Source organism: Ciconia boyciana, chromosome 4, assembly GCF_034638445.1.
Source record: "Ciconia boyciana chromosome 4, ASM3463844v1, whole genome shotgun sequence".
NCBI classification, from domain to species: Eukaryota; Metazoa; Chordata; class Aves; order Ciconiiformes; family Ciconiidae; genus Ciconia; species Ciconia boyciana.
Window position 1 is genome coordinate 57511214 of NC_132937.1, and position 13414 is coordinate 57524627.

General features: G+C 36.9%; 1 protein-coding gene across 1 annotated transcript in view; it reads left to right on the top strand.

Moving 5' to 3' along the window:
• TRPM3 (transient receptor potential cation channel subfamily M member 3) overlaps window positions 1-13414 on the top strand; it is a 288488-nt gene that overhangs the window by 145684 nt on the left and 129390 nt on the right. Inside the window, exons 4-5 of the mRNA XM_072858792.1 lie at window positions 5878-6091; window positions 9674-9798. Coding sequence (XP_072714893.1) covers window positions 5878-6091; window positions 9674-9798 — 339 coding nt within the window. The remainder of the gene's footprint in view (window positions 1-5877; window positions 6092-9673; window positions 9799-13414) is intronic.

Consider the following 13414-nt stretch of genomic DNA (forward strand, 5'->3'; position numbering starts at 1 on the left):
TTGTTCTTTTCTAAAAATATGTTCCTTAGTTGTTTTCTAGCTACTCGATATCAAATATCACTATAGCATACAAGCTGATTTTTGACGACAGTCACGGTGGGTTAATATTGTGCCTACTGGCTAATAGAATAACCCTGTAAAGCAGCAAGATTTAGCAAGATTTCCCCTGACCAACATCAAGGAAAGCCTCAGGGGAAGAATTTGGCATAAAATTCACCACCTGTTCCTTATTTTATTTCCTGAAATGGATGCCCACACATGATAATTATTAAGCAAGGGAAACACAGAACTGAGTAGTATTATCTTGGTTTGTGCTAACAGCAAAATTGGTAAATTTTTCTGAATCAGGCTACAAGAAATGAGATGGGATTTATTAATGGAAACCGTAACCTCAGATTTATAATTGGGAAACTGGTAGTCAATAAATGGATCAGATTAGTGCATGTAAGACTGACAGATAATTATTTCCTCCATTGGAAATAACAGAATCAGATTTTAATAATATATATACAAATTTGATAGTAAATACATGTATATTTTGCATGTATATTTGCAAGCTACAAATGCAGTGATATAATATTATCAGACAATTAACAGTGGCATCTTTAGCTGTGAAAATGAAATTTACACTGAAATTGTAATAGAAACACATGGATTTGGAACAAAACAGAAAAGACGATGTAGGTGTACATATTGACAATAGAACTGACTGTGCCATTAATTTCATTTCCACGGGCACATAGAACAAAAATTCTCAAGCAGCATGAATTTTGCTGTCACCATTGAGTTGTTAACGTATCTTCAGTGGGGCTGCATTAAGCTGGTTAAATCAATAATGTGAATAGCTGAGGGTGCAGTAGATTATATAGAAACATATAGCCGAGATTAGATAACATTGGTTAACAAGACCAGTTACTAAAGAGGCCTTTCTTTCAGTCTTCATGTAATGACAGATGATCCTGCAACGACCCTGTGGTGTTTAGATCTCTATCAATATCATATTTTCTTTACAAGTGGCTTCCCATTAATGTTTAAGAAACACATTTAACAGTTTTGCTGTTCACATTTACATTGTTTTTACAGCAGATTTTTAGTTTTGACAATTGTAAAAAGATCTGAGAGCGATGTGAAGATACATAAACGTTATTAACAGCTTTTGCAATAAATCAGTGCATTAAAAAAGACAGGAAAATTAATAAAATGTGATCTGCTTATATCAGTTGGCTCTTAGTAGTTTAAGAAATAACATGGATGAGTTCATCTAACTATATACTGGCAATTTATTACCCTAACTCTGACAGCAATTATCAAACTAATGCGAGTGATTCCATTCCAATTATGAGCAATATTCTGAACAATTTCAAAACAGAGTCTGGTCATTAGTGGGCCAGTTAAGAAAATCTTGCTGTGATGCATTTTGCACTGAACTTGTGACCAAACTAAACCAATTTTTTTAATTTACTATCTGCCTTTCCGCACACAAAAAAAACCTTAACATTCTTTCATTAATTAGTGTGCCTGAGTTCCATATCAGCCTTTTTTAAAGGACTGCTCTTTACAGAACTGACATTTCTTTGATCATGGTTTTTCAAGGTTAAGTGGAAGATGGCTGTTTGAAAAGCTTTAGTGAGTTAAATACATTCCTCCTAATTGAATGCATTACAATGATACATTTAATATGCACGATAAAAAGCTAACATAGGTTTGGAGCTGTAGAAGAAAGAAAGTTTACTTCAGTGTTATAAGCTTAACCTTTCTTATGGTGCATGGAAACATGAAAGAACATCAGTAGAATTCCAATGTACATAAACAGTTTCTTAGACAGACTTTCTAATATTCAGAACCTCAAAACATCATACTTTAATAAGGATATTTGGAAATCAGCCACATGAAAAGGTATATTTCTGCTTTTAAAATATGTTGAGTTTTACCAAAACTGTGTAAAAAGGATCTTAAAAGCATAAGTGCTTTTGAGAGGAAAAAAAAAGAGATAATCCTGTAACTTGCATAAACCATGAGGAAGGCAGCAAGCATTGTTTTTGTTATAGTAAATTAATACTTACAGAACATTTACAGAATTTAAAAGATGGTGTCTTACATGGAGAAAAAGAGGAAGTAACACAGAAAAATGTCTCTCCAAACCCCATTTAAATCAATGAGGGTCCTTCCACTGACTGTTTAGTGGAACCTGGATGAGGCCTTAAGATGTTAAGAAGAATATTAACTTATCCAGTCCAGTTCCTGTCTAAGTGACAGTTTTTCTGTTGAATTCAGTGAGAATTACATCAGGCCTATTTTTTATGTGAAGATCACACTTTGAGGGAATCAGTCTTTAGCTTGAAGAAGTGTCTGCAATGATGGAATCTTATTTAAGGTAGGTGAAATAGCCAGCCAGTACCTGCGTGCATCAAAGAGAAACAAAGGAGCAACGTTAGATTGCAGATCACAAAATGTTGTCTGAAGAGATTTTCTTTGAAGAAACACAACAAAATTCTGAATCTTTCTATTTTATTCACTGAGACTGTTATCTGCAATCATTCACCATGTACTTTAATGAGACAGCTGTGCTTGAGTAACAGAGTAGTAATTTTACCACTCAGGAACTTTGACTTTTGCCCTAGGGCATTGGAGTCCAACTTGCAAGCATCTGGCTGTTGGACAGATGATGGGCACAGTTATTTTTTAGGAAACCACTTGATAAAAAAGTGAAACGACTATTGGCATCAAATGGCACGCTTGCTGACTACTTCTGCGCTAGTTTAGAGATCAAATGGGCATGACAGCTTGAACTTCATGATTTATCATTTCACAGTGTTATGCTGATGTCAGTCAGGTTGGTCCATAGGATTTGTGGTTCAAAACTGTACTTTTGCTTCCTATCTTGCCCTGCTCTTCTAACACATAACAACTGAAGTCTTGCATCCTATCCATACACCAACCCCATAAAAAAGGGATTAAATCATTTGCCATTAGAACTGATCATTTCTACAGCTGACAGATACACCAGACATGGAATTTCAGGGTAACAGACCAGTAGCTTAGCTGAGATTTACATTTAAATTTTAAATCGGCCTCTGGAGGCTATAGCAAAAGAATGCAGGAACAGCAGAAATGCTTATTAAGATTCTAAACAAAAACTGAGAAGGCCGAATTTTCTGCTACAAGACTGAAATAAATCAATTTTTAATACGGACAAAAATGGCCTTAAAAGTTCTTATTCATAACTGAATGCATACTTTGAAAGTGATGACAAAATAATTATCTTGTACTTACTAGTTAACATGTTAAGTAATGCTAAAAGAGCAATGCCAAGCACACCAAACTGAACGTGGCCTCTGTAAGAGCAAAAATGAATCAGAAAGTCATAAAAATTGAGGTCTATGCACAGAAGAAAAATCATGATGTTTGGCACCATAGCCCTTCTCAAAAAACTTCTAAAACACTAAAGCTTATCCATGATGATTTAAATTTTAATTTACATTAAAAAAACTTTCAGATTTATTTTTGCTTACATTTCTTTACTTTATAATTTATAATTTTACTTTATAAATTTACTTTATAAAGTAAAATGAGTTCTTATCATAAGTATAGAGGGGTTTTGCCTGCAGTATAAAGAACAAGCAGTTGTTTGTAATAAAAGATGTCTACATTTGAAATAAAAGTAAGAAAATATTTCTCCTAACTTTGTGATTCACTATATAGATTTATATTTATTGAAATTCAGAGGTCTTATTGGATAAGAAAATTAAAGAGATTTTTGCCAGTACATAGGCTTAAGAAGGTAGGGACAATGAAGTCACACATTCTGCAGTGTAAAACAGTGCTAAAGAATCAAAAAACCAGTCACTGGCTGGATTAGATAATACGTATCTGATGCCGTTTGTGCCTTCATCTTAATATCATCCCGGATGATGCAGTGGCCTTTGTTTGCAGCAAATTTGTATGGCCATTACTAATATGAATTTACTTTAATTATCTTCTTAGAACTCCCAGTCTGTCTTCAGCAAAAAACAGAGCAACGTACCAGTGATCCCAAAACATAATGTCCATAGTTTGACCAGCAGAGGTTTTGTGTAGGACCCCTGAGAGATGGTGTTGTCTGTCTATTAATGCCTGCAGTGTTAACAAGGTGTTGCCCTTGTCAACCTCATCTTTCCCTAAGGGGATAAGGATCAGTCTCCTTACAACCCCTCTGGTGTGTTAAAACTTTGACAACCCTCAAATCCTAATCAAAATTATTAGCTTCACCGTCTGGTCAGTGCGATCAGGTGCCATGCAAGATTTTCTCAACTCCCACACAGAATATCAAATGGGTGGCTACTGAGGATGCAGTTCATGTATATATAAGCTCAAGGGTACATTATGCTCTTGCCAGACATTAATATCGTATGTTCTTTGTCCATTAGCTGTTATGAATGTGCCTGGCTGCTGCAGAGAACATTACTGATGCACTGGGGTGCATGTGCATTCCCAAGTTCTTGCTCAGCTTTCAGTTTGGCTGTGCCCCCTTGCTTCCCTGTGACTATTTGCCCAAATGGGCTTCCGCTTCCAGAAATGTTAAGAATGGCTGTTTGCTGTGCAACAACCAATTCTTGCAAAGAAACCTGTCTATTAGCAATTTCTTCTGGAAAAAGTCAAGTCCTTATTTCTTATTCAACTAGAAAGGAGTGCACTTTACTGTCACACGGTTTACTAAAAAAGAACAATCTTTTGGCAAGAAATACTGATTAGACATGTTAAAAAGGGACAAAATTATTACATAATATATGTGGATATTACACTACGTGGCATGTTACAATAAGTAAGTTAGAACTAGGCATTCCTCTGGCTGAAGGCAAAGGTGCCTGTATTATACACCTGACGGCTGTGCTGACAACCTGTCAAGGGAAAGAATACTGAAGTAACTGTACATGCATTGGTTTAATCAGAAGCTGGATAGATGACTGGCTTTCTATAACATATTTTATACAATTAAGAGGGTCCTTCCAGATCTTACCAGCTATAGAAAGAATTTTATCCTCTTACGGCCTGTTTCTGCTATGTAACTAGAACTCCAAAAAGTATCATCTGCCCTGTCACGGGCTTTGTGAAACCATTCATACATCAGCAACAGAAAGAGCAGGAGAAAGAGCCCAGAGAAAGGCTTGTCAGGAAGACACAGGTATGTGTGCAACATGGGAGTGCTATAGACATTTTGAAGACAGTTGTTATCTTTGAACACACACAGATGGGCATGATCTCCCTTGGGCCAAAGTGCTGCAGATGTAGCACAGAAGAGCCAAGAATTGGAAATGTGTAAATGTGTTTCAAAATACTTTTAGGGTCCTGTGCCTTGTTAGGCAAATTCATGAATCTATACAAATCAGTCTGTAAGTCATGTTACCATTTGTTCATCTGAAAAGTACCTGCTTAGTAGTCTTGCTCAGTTTAAACTTATGTGTGCTTGAACAACCAAGCTTATTTCTGTTATTTCCTACCTTTTGAGAGTTTGATTTTGTTAATTTGAAAATAAGTTACAAGTGAACGCACAGTTGTGACTCTGACTACCTAGGTCATCTTTGGCAGACCACTTAAATTTTTGCTCCAGTTTTTGCATCCATAAATTAAAGACATTTATCTTTCAAGCATTGCTAAGCACATTGAAACAATTAGTGACTTAATTTCCTAAAAAAAAGGAAAATTGTCCAGCCTGTGAATTGCAAGTGTTCCATTATTCCTAGTTTCCTAACTTTTGAAAAATCATCGTTAGCAATTAGTTAGTGCTTTTGTCATAAAGGTTGCCTTTTTTCAGTGATCTGTTGGGCATAGATCATATCTATTAGGAACCAGTGAGTATAACCAATCTTTTTTTCTCTACTGCCGCCTTTATTTCTACAGTATGTGCGTGTGTCTTTTGACACAAAGCCTGACCTTCTTCTGCATCTGATGACCAAAGAGTGGCAGCTTGAGCTCCCTAAACTTCTCATCTCTGTGCACGGGGGCCTTCAGAATTTTGAACTTCAGCCAAAACTCAAGCAAGTCTTTGGAAAAGGCCTCATTAAGGCTGCTATGACAACTGGAGCATGGATATTCACTGGAGGAGTAAATACAGGTAACAGCAACATTGAAATGAAAGCACAGTGGCATCTAGGAGATTTCATCACAGAAAAAAAATAGGACTGATGAGATTAAGAAGCTATTCCATGTTTTATTTTATTAGTGTTGGCTGTACTATGCAAACAAGAAAATGCCAAGTTCATACCAGCCTGGTAGCTACCAGGAAATAAAAGGTTTGTGTCCTGGTTTTGGCTGGGATAGAGTTAATTTTCTTCCTGGTAGCTGGTATAGTGCTGTGTTTTGGATTTTAGCTGAGAATAATATTGATAACACGCTGATGTTTTGGTTGTTGCTAAGCGGTGTTTACACTGGGCAAGGACTTTTCAGCTTCCCATGCTCTGCCAGGTGCACAAGAAACTGGGAGCGGGCACAGCCAGGATAGTTGATCCAAACTGACCAAAGGGCTATTCCATACCATATGACATCATGCTCAGTATAGAAACTGGGGGGAGTTGGCTGGGGGGTAGCAGTCACTGCTCGGGGACTGGTTGGGCATCGGTCAGCAGGTGGTGAGCAGTTGCATCACTGTTTTCCTCTTTTGCTCTCTTGGTGCTTTCCTTCTCATTACAATGAATTTTTATTATTATTGTTATTGTTGTTGTTCCAATTATTTAACTGTTCTTATCTCAACCTACAACTTTTCTTACTTTTGCTCTTCCGATCCCACGGGGGGGAGGAGGGGGGGGGGCGGGTGGAGGTGAGCGAGGGGCTGTGTGGTACTTAATTGCCAACTGGGGCTAAACCACAACAGTTTGCTAAAGCATGAAAAGCACACTGGGGAGCTGAAAATAAAGCCTCCTGTGAGGCAATTATGTTAGTATATTGCCAGTGAAGACTTCATAAGATCAACAGTAAGCTACAGGGAGGGACTACTAACCAGAAACTGAAGAAGTCAAACTCTTATTACATAAAATGGAAAACATCTTCATCCAGAAAAGACCTTTATTTTATCTGATAAGACGGTCTGAAGTATGAAAGGAAAAAAGGTTCTGTTTTGTGGATGTGGTGGAAAACTTTATTGTGAATAAATACCACTTTTTCCTTTATTGTAGACAGCTTGACCTAATTTTTTTTCTATTACCGCTGCAGCAAGAGTGATAACATTGCCATTTCTATTCAAAGTTAAGAACATCTGTAACGTACCATATGGGTGTCCTAATGGCCCAAGATAGCAGCTGGCCCAGCTTCGCTGGGAGAGAGCATGTAGGTTTTGGGAATAAGCTGCAAAATTTAGTTCCCCGGATAAAAGAGGTTGGACAGTGGCTTCCCAGTTACCCTCCCTGAAGGAGGCAGGAAGGAGGAGAGAGAGAGGGGAAAGTCAAAGAGTTCTGCTAGAGATAAATGCAAGAAGTTTTGAGCTAGGACATGTACTTGTAAATTCTTACGTCATTCTCATTTGCTGCAGTAACAAAGCTATAATTTATTACTTAAGTAATCCCATAGAGAGTATCCTCTTACTGTCTATGGAAAACATTGTAATCACTCCATCATGCATTAATTTTAGTGCATCATGGATCAACTCCTACATATTTGAATATGAATGCTTAATAGGAGTCTTGGGCTTTTTAGTTTCCAGAGCACATCAAATTTAAAACAATATTCAGTTTTATCACAGCAGCAATACAAATGGCAAATAAGAGAGCTTCTGGAGTGTTAGATAGATAAATAGACAGACTCACATGTATGTAATATCCCCGACATCTCTGCAGAACAAGGAAGAAAATCAGGTTAAATGTTGACCTGTGTACCGTGGTGATAATAGTTATGTTAGTTGCCAGATACTCTTGTAGTGACAATGGCAAAGACAGATACAAATTTTAAGTTAAAAGCACATTAGAAACTATAGATATTGTGCCCTCATTGCAGTGGATTACCACAGGAACTGTAGAAATCAAACTACAGAAATTTTGTAAACAAGGACCGACTATAACATTTGCATTTGGCAAATGCATGGCTGCTTCATACCATTTTTCAGATCATCATAGTTGGAAATGCCAAAACAATACAAATGAACTGGGAAAGTCAACATAATTACTGTTGAAAAGGATTTTTTTCCTGTAATCAAAAATTACCTAGAAAAAACAATGAAGTTCAAGTTGCTGTGTGTTATTTTAAAACCATATAGTTCCAGAAGCAGTTCTGTATTATCAGTTACCTCTCATTGCTGGTTTTGATTTCTGGAGCAAAGCAGTTGATTGCTCCAGTGCTAGGTTTTCAAACTGTGTAGGTGAAAATTAAGTGGTTTATCTCTTATGTGAAATTGTACAAATTGAGAATTTCTGAGTACAGTCTGTTCTGTTGATGATGAATTTTTAAATCAGATTTCTTTTAAGGAAAAGTATAATTGAAAAACCCTGAAATACTGCTGTTGGACTGAGAATCAGTGATGTGACAGGGATGGTGCATACCTGGCTATAATCATGACTGTTAAATAACTTAAACATGTTGTTCTGAATATTCATGTCATGCCGAAAGTTGATTATTCTAAATAACGGAATTTTTTGCAGCCTGGACAGGTTTTCTGCTTTGAATCCTTTGGGTTGCTGGATCAGAGCTTAATTCATAGCTGATTGCAGGTACAGGGGTTTTTTTTTAACTTTTCCACTACAGGAGAGAATACTCCAGGACTTAGAGGATTTGTTAGGTTGTGGGCTTTTTTCTTACATGGTTCATTTATGGTGCAGAAGAACTGTGGCTAAAATGACATCTGTTGTGTGACTGTTGTAATTCCAATCCAGTCATCTTGAAATTGTGGAATCTGAACAAGAAGCAAACATAGAAACTGAGTAACAGATAACATCCACAGCAAATATACAGGTCTGCTTCAGTGCAGCCATATCACAAAAATAGTTATTGATACACAGGTAAAAAACTTATTTTATGAAAAGGAAGGAGGAATGGCACTTGTCCTCTGCACAGAGATACCACTGAAGCACTGACAAAGCTGGCCTAAAGCATACAAGGAGCATTATGAGAAAGCACTTGGAAGAGAGCTGGGGAGCAGACATTCTCTCTCTACTAATTTCTGTTTTCTCACTGATCCCCAGGGGTTTTTCTAATACTCTACTGGAATCTATCTCAGGTGACTGAGTTTGTTTGGAAAGAATGGTAGAATAGGTCACCACAGAGTAGTGTAATGATGTTTTCAGATTTCCATCCTTTATTCAGACAGAACAGAACATTTGTGTGCAAGCTACGCTTTGGGGGGCGTTGGGGCAGGGGTTAATTCCTGTGTTTCTTTCTGTGCTTGGGAAGGATACGAATGCTCACATGTACATGTTTGTGAACACAAGTGCAGATAAACAAGTTACAGTCAGCTGTCAACATTTCCATTCTTATTTCTAAAGCTGTGTAATTTTTTTCTTGCTACTTCATTTAATATTTTTTGGATTAGATAAAATGAACTTACAGTATTACTGTAATAATAACCAATAGGAATATATTCATAGCTTTACTTAATTGTAAGTATATGCATATTATATAAGTTCCCTAAAAAAGATTTCTATACTAAATCTATACTATAATGAACAAAAAGAACATACTTATGAATTTCTATTTTATGCTGTTTCTTTCCCAGGAGTCATTCGGCATGTTGGAGATGCACTGAAAGATCATGCCTCAAAATCTCGAGGGAAGATCTGCACCATCGGTATAGCTCCCTGGGGGATTGTGGAAAATCAAGAGGACCTGATTGGCAAAGATGTAAGCCTTATATGGACATAGATCACCTCCAATATATATAAAACTTCCAGTTATTTTTCCTTTCCTCTCCATCCCTCACTTAACAATTCCTCATAGAATTCATGTCTGCAGCAAAAAATCAATACATACACAGGTTTTCCATTATGGCTGATAGCAGTTTTGACATGGCAACAATAAAAATTCCTGCAGTGTACATTCTGTAAAAATAAATTGTAAATAAATTTCATTAAATGCTATTCTTGAAAATATATTAAAGTTTCATCCTTAGAACACTATGAACCCTGAAAAGTGCCTAAGAAAACACTGATTGCAAAGCTTGAAGTCTGATTTACTTTCAAACAGTACTATGATGCATTGGTTAAATGCAGAATTGCAGACTGTGCCCCTTATAATATATTCTGTCCTATACATTTTTATTACTGCAATAAGAGTCTTATAAATGTATTGGACATGAGATCAGACCTCAAAGAATCGTTACTTCAGTCACCTTCTGAAAGGCAGAGTCAGCGTTTCTTGTACTTTTTCACACCATTCTTCTCTTTTAAACCTATACTGTCACTCAGAAAGATTAACCTCCCGATTTTAAATACATGAATAGTTTACATACACTGGTTATATGTTACCTGAAGCTTTTCTGAGTCTTTTTTTTTCCCTCACCTGTGGTTCATTCCCAAGCAATCTACCTGAGAACCAGTGGCTAACTTTGAGTGGAGAAGAGATATAGTCTTCATTCTGCATAATGAATGTTTTTCTTGTCTACATTACTCTAAACCATTCTTCTCTGTATATTCATCCATTAGAAAGTTGGGGAGGGGAAGAAGATTCAATTATCAGTTAGGTCAGAAGGAATTACAATGAGTAAGAAGAAATTGATCCAACTGCAATTCATTGCAATTCACTGTTAAAGTATAGCCATTAGGGGGAATTGTATTAGCATGGGGTTTTGTACTCTAATACCACCAGCACTTGCATAATAGGGTTACCAATATATACAAACAAGCAGGATGGGATTCTGCAGCAGTAATTGAGTCACTGATGAACTCTTCTGAGATGCACTGCAAAAGGTGACTAGCAGAAATAGCTAATCACAAAGATGAGATGCATGCTGTTAAAGTGTAATGTACACATCAATTTCAAATAAGCAGTCTTTACTGACTATGCATGGAGTTCTGGAAGCATTGTAAGAAGAAAGAAGGCAAGAAAGGATATCAAATTAGTAATGAATTTTGAGACATTGTTACTCGTCCATTAGTTATTTCCAGCTGTTGGAAAGCTACCTACTTCTGTTCTCAGCTAGTCGCCACCTGTTAAAGGGGCTCTGGAGCCTGCTTTTACAGAAAGAGCTGAAGAAAGAAGTTGGTTTCACAGCTGTTCCAGCCAACTGGAACAGCCCCCACTGATTTCTGATTTCTTTAAGATACATTTTCCTCTAAATATCCTTCTAATTTAACAGGAAACCAAGAAGTTGTATGCTTCTTTTAAAAAAAAAGCTTTCTCGTAAACCAAAAAAAGGTTAATACTTAGTCTGATCATCAGACAGAAAGTGTCAAAAGTTTAAAAAACATTAAAGAAAACAAATTTGGATGAAGTCGTCCATTAATGCAGCCACAGTTATATCAGTAGGATTACAATTACAGGGTTATCTACCAAGGACAAAAATAGTTCCGAAATATATCTGTGATAGACAAAATTGAAACTTTTCCTCCAAACCTCCTGGCCCCTAGTATTTTCATAAAATGATTGATCAATGGCATGATGCAATGCTGAAGCACTTCTGGTTTTATCCATCTCTAATGCACATGTAATGATATTGCTTTATGCTTACTGATATTGAATTTCATCTTCCATTTTATTGCCTAGTCAGGCTACTTTATGAAGACTTTCTTTAACTCTTCATAGTCCATTGAAATATCTGTACGCTTTTCACACTCTTAGTAACCCCAAATCCCTTACAACTGTATTGAACATACATGACCTAGCTTGAGGTAGGCCACTTATGTCACTAAATATTCTTAGTAACACTCAGTCTTCGCAAAAATTATTAACTTCTCCTTGTTACTGTTTTCCCTCCCTTCCACTTGGCTTTCCCCAGTTACTAATCCCTCAGAGGACTTTCCCTCTTATCCAATGTGTGCACTTTCTTTAGAAGCATTTGGTGAGGAAATTTTTTGAAAGTTTTTGAAAATCAAAGTGTACTATATTGACTGGCTCATTAGAGGTGAATGCTGCGAAATGAACCAAGAAGGGGAAATATAAGTAGTACCATAACCATGTGAAATGAATCATCATTAAACAAGAAGCAAAGGTCAAAAAGGATTATGCGAGGGGGGGGAAGTCAAGCAATAGTAAAATGCCTGTCGAACTCCGGCATCAATGTGGCTTTATGCCTATATGCACTATGTCAAGTTAAATTATGATCAGAACTGAGAGTTGTCAAAACATACCCTTCCAGCATCAGATAGATACAGAAAATTGTCTTAGTCATGGGATTTGGGGGGAGGGGAGGGCGAGGGGGCTGGGAGTTGTTGCCATTGCACATGTCCCAGTGCATGTTGCCTCCCTGTGCCTCGTGGCAAGTCAGGCGTGCTCAGCAGAGCTGTGCCTCTGCTAATGCTCCAGCCCTTGCCTGGCCTGAATGGATCTTGAAGTCATAGCTGAGGAGTTTTATTACATTTACCAGTCCATCCAAATCAGTCAGCTCTTGAGAATCCCAAGGGCTTTCCTCAGAGCCATAAAAAGAACTGGCCAAGTTAAACAAAATATTACTGTTGTTTGCTATTTGTTATATTGTGATGGTTAAAGATCCCTAAAGAGACTTGTCTTACTCCAGTACTGTAAAAGCAATATAGCAGAAAATAGTGCCCCTCTTAACACACTTAGATTCTAATTTAAAAACAAAGCACGCAAGGGAAAGGTAGCTTGTTGCCTTATTTCCAATTTTCTGATAGAAGAACTAAGCAAGTAAGGTGGCTTGCTCAGTCTGGTAGGAAACTTAGATTATAAACAAGTTTCTTCCTACATACAGATCCATTCTTCCTTTTAAAAGAGTGCACTTCGTGAGTCTTCGTAGCATGCACATCTTTCCTTTCAGAGTCTGTTCAGTCCTCATTTGGGTTTAATTCCTAGTCACCTCAGTAGGAACAGTGCCTGTATTACAAAGAGAACCTGATTTTAGTACTTTCCTTTTGCTCAATGAAATAATTCAAATAAGTTTCATTTTTAGTCCAAAGAAGCTAGTATTTGAGACTTAAATCAAAATATGCTTTTATTGTGCAACTCAGTGAAAAGACATTTCCAGCATACTGTGATATGTCATCGATCAGTCAAGATGCTGCAGTATATAACCTACTAACTTAAACAGAATGCATTTTTTTAGTAATTACAATTGTGAGAAAATGAAAAATTCTTACTGAACTAATGGAAACTAAAATTGAGCTTCTGTGCTGCTATGCTGAATCACTACAAAACCCATGACACCCACTTTTCCATGCCTGCTATAAAAATCCTTCTATACGTGGATCCAACAGGTTGACATAAGGAGAAATTCCTAAATTCTCTTCAAATTTCTTGGGGTTTATTTGTCTCCCTTAGAGTACTGTTAGAGCCGTGGATTATA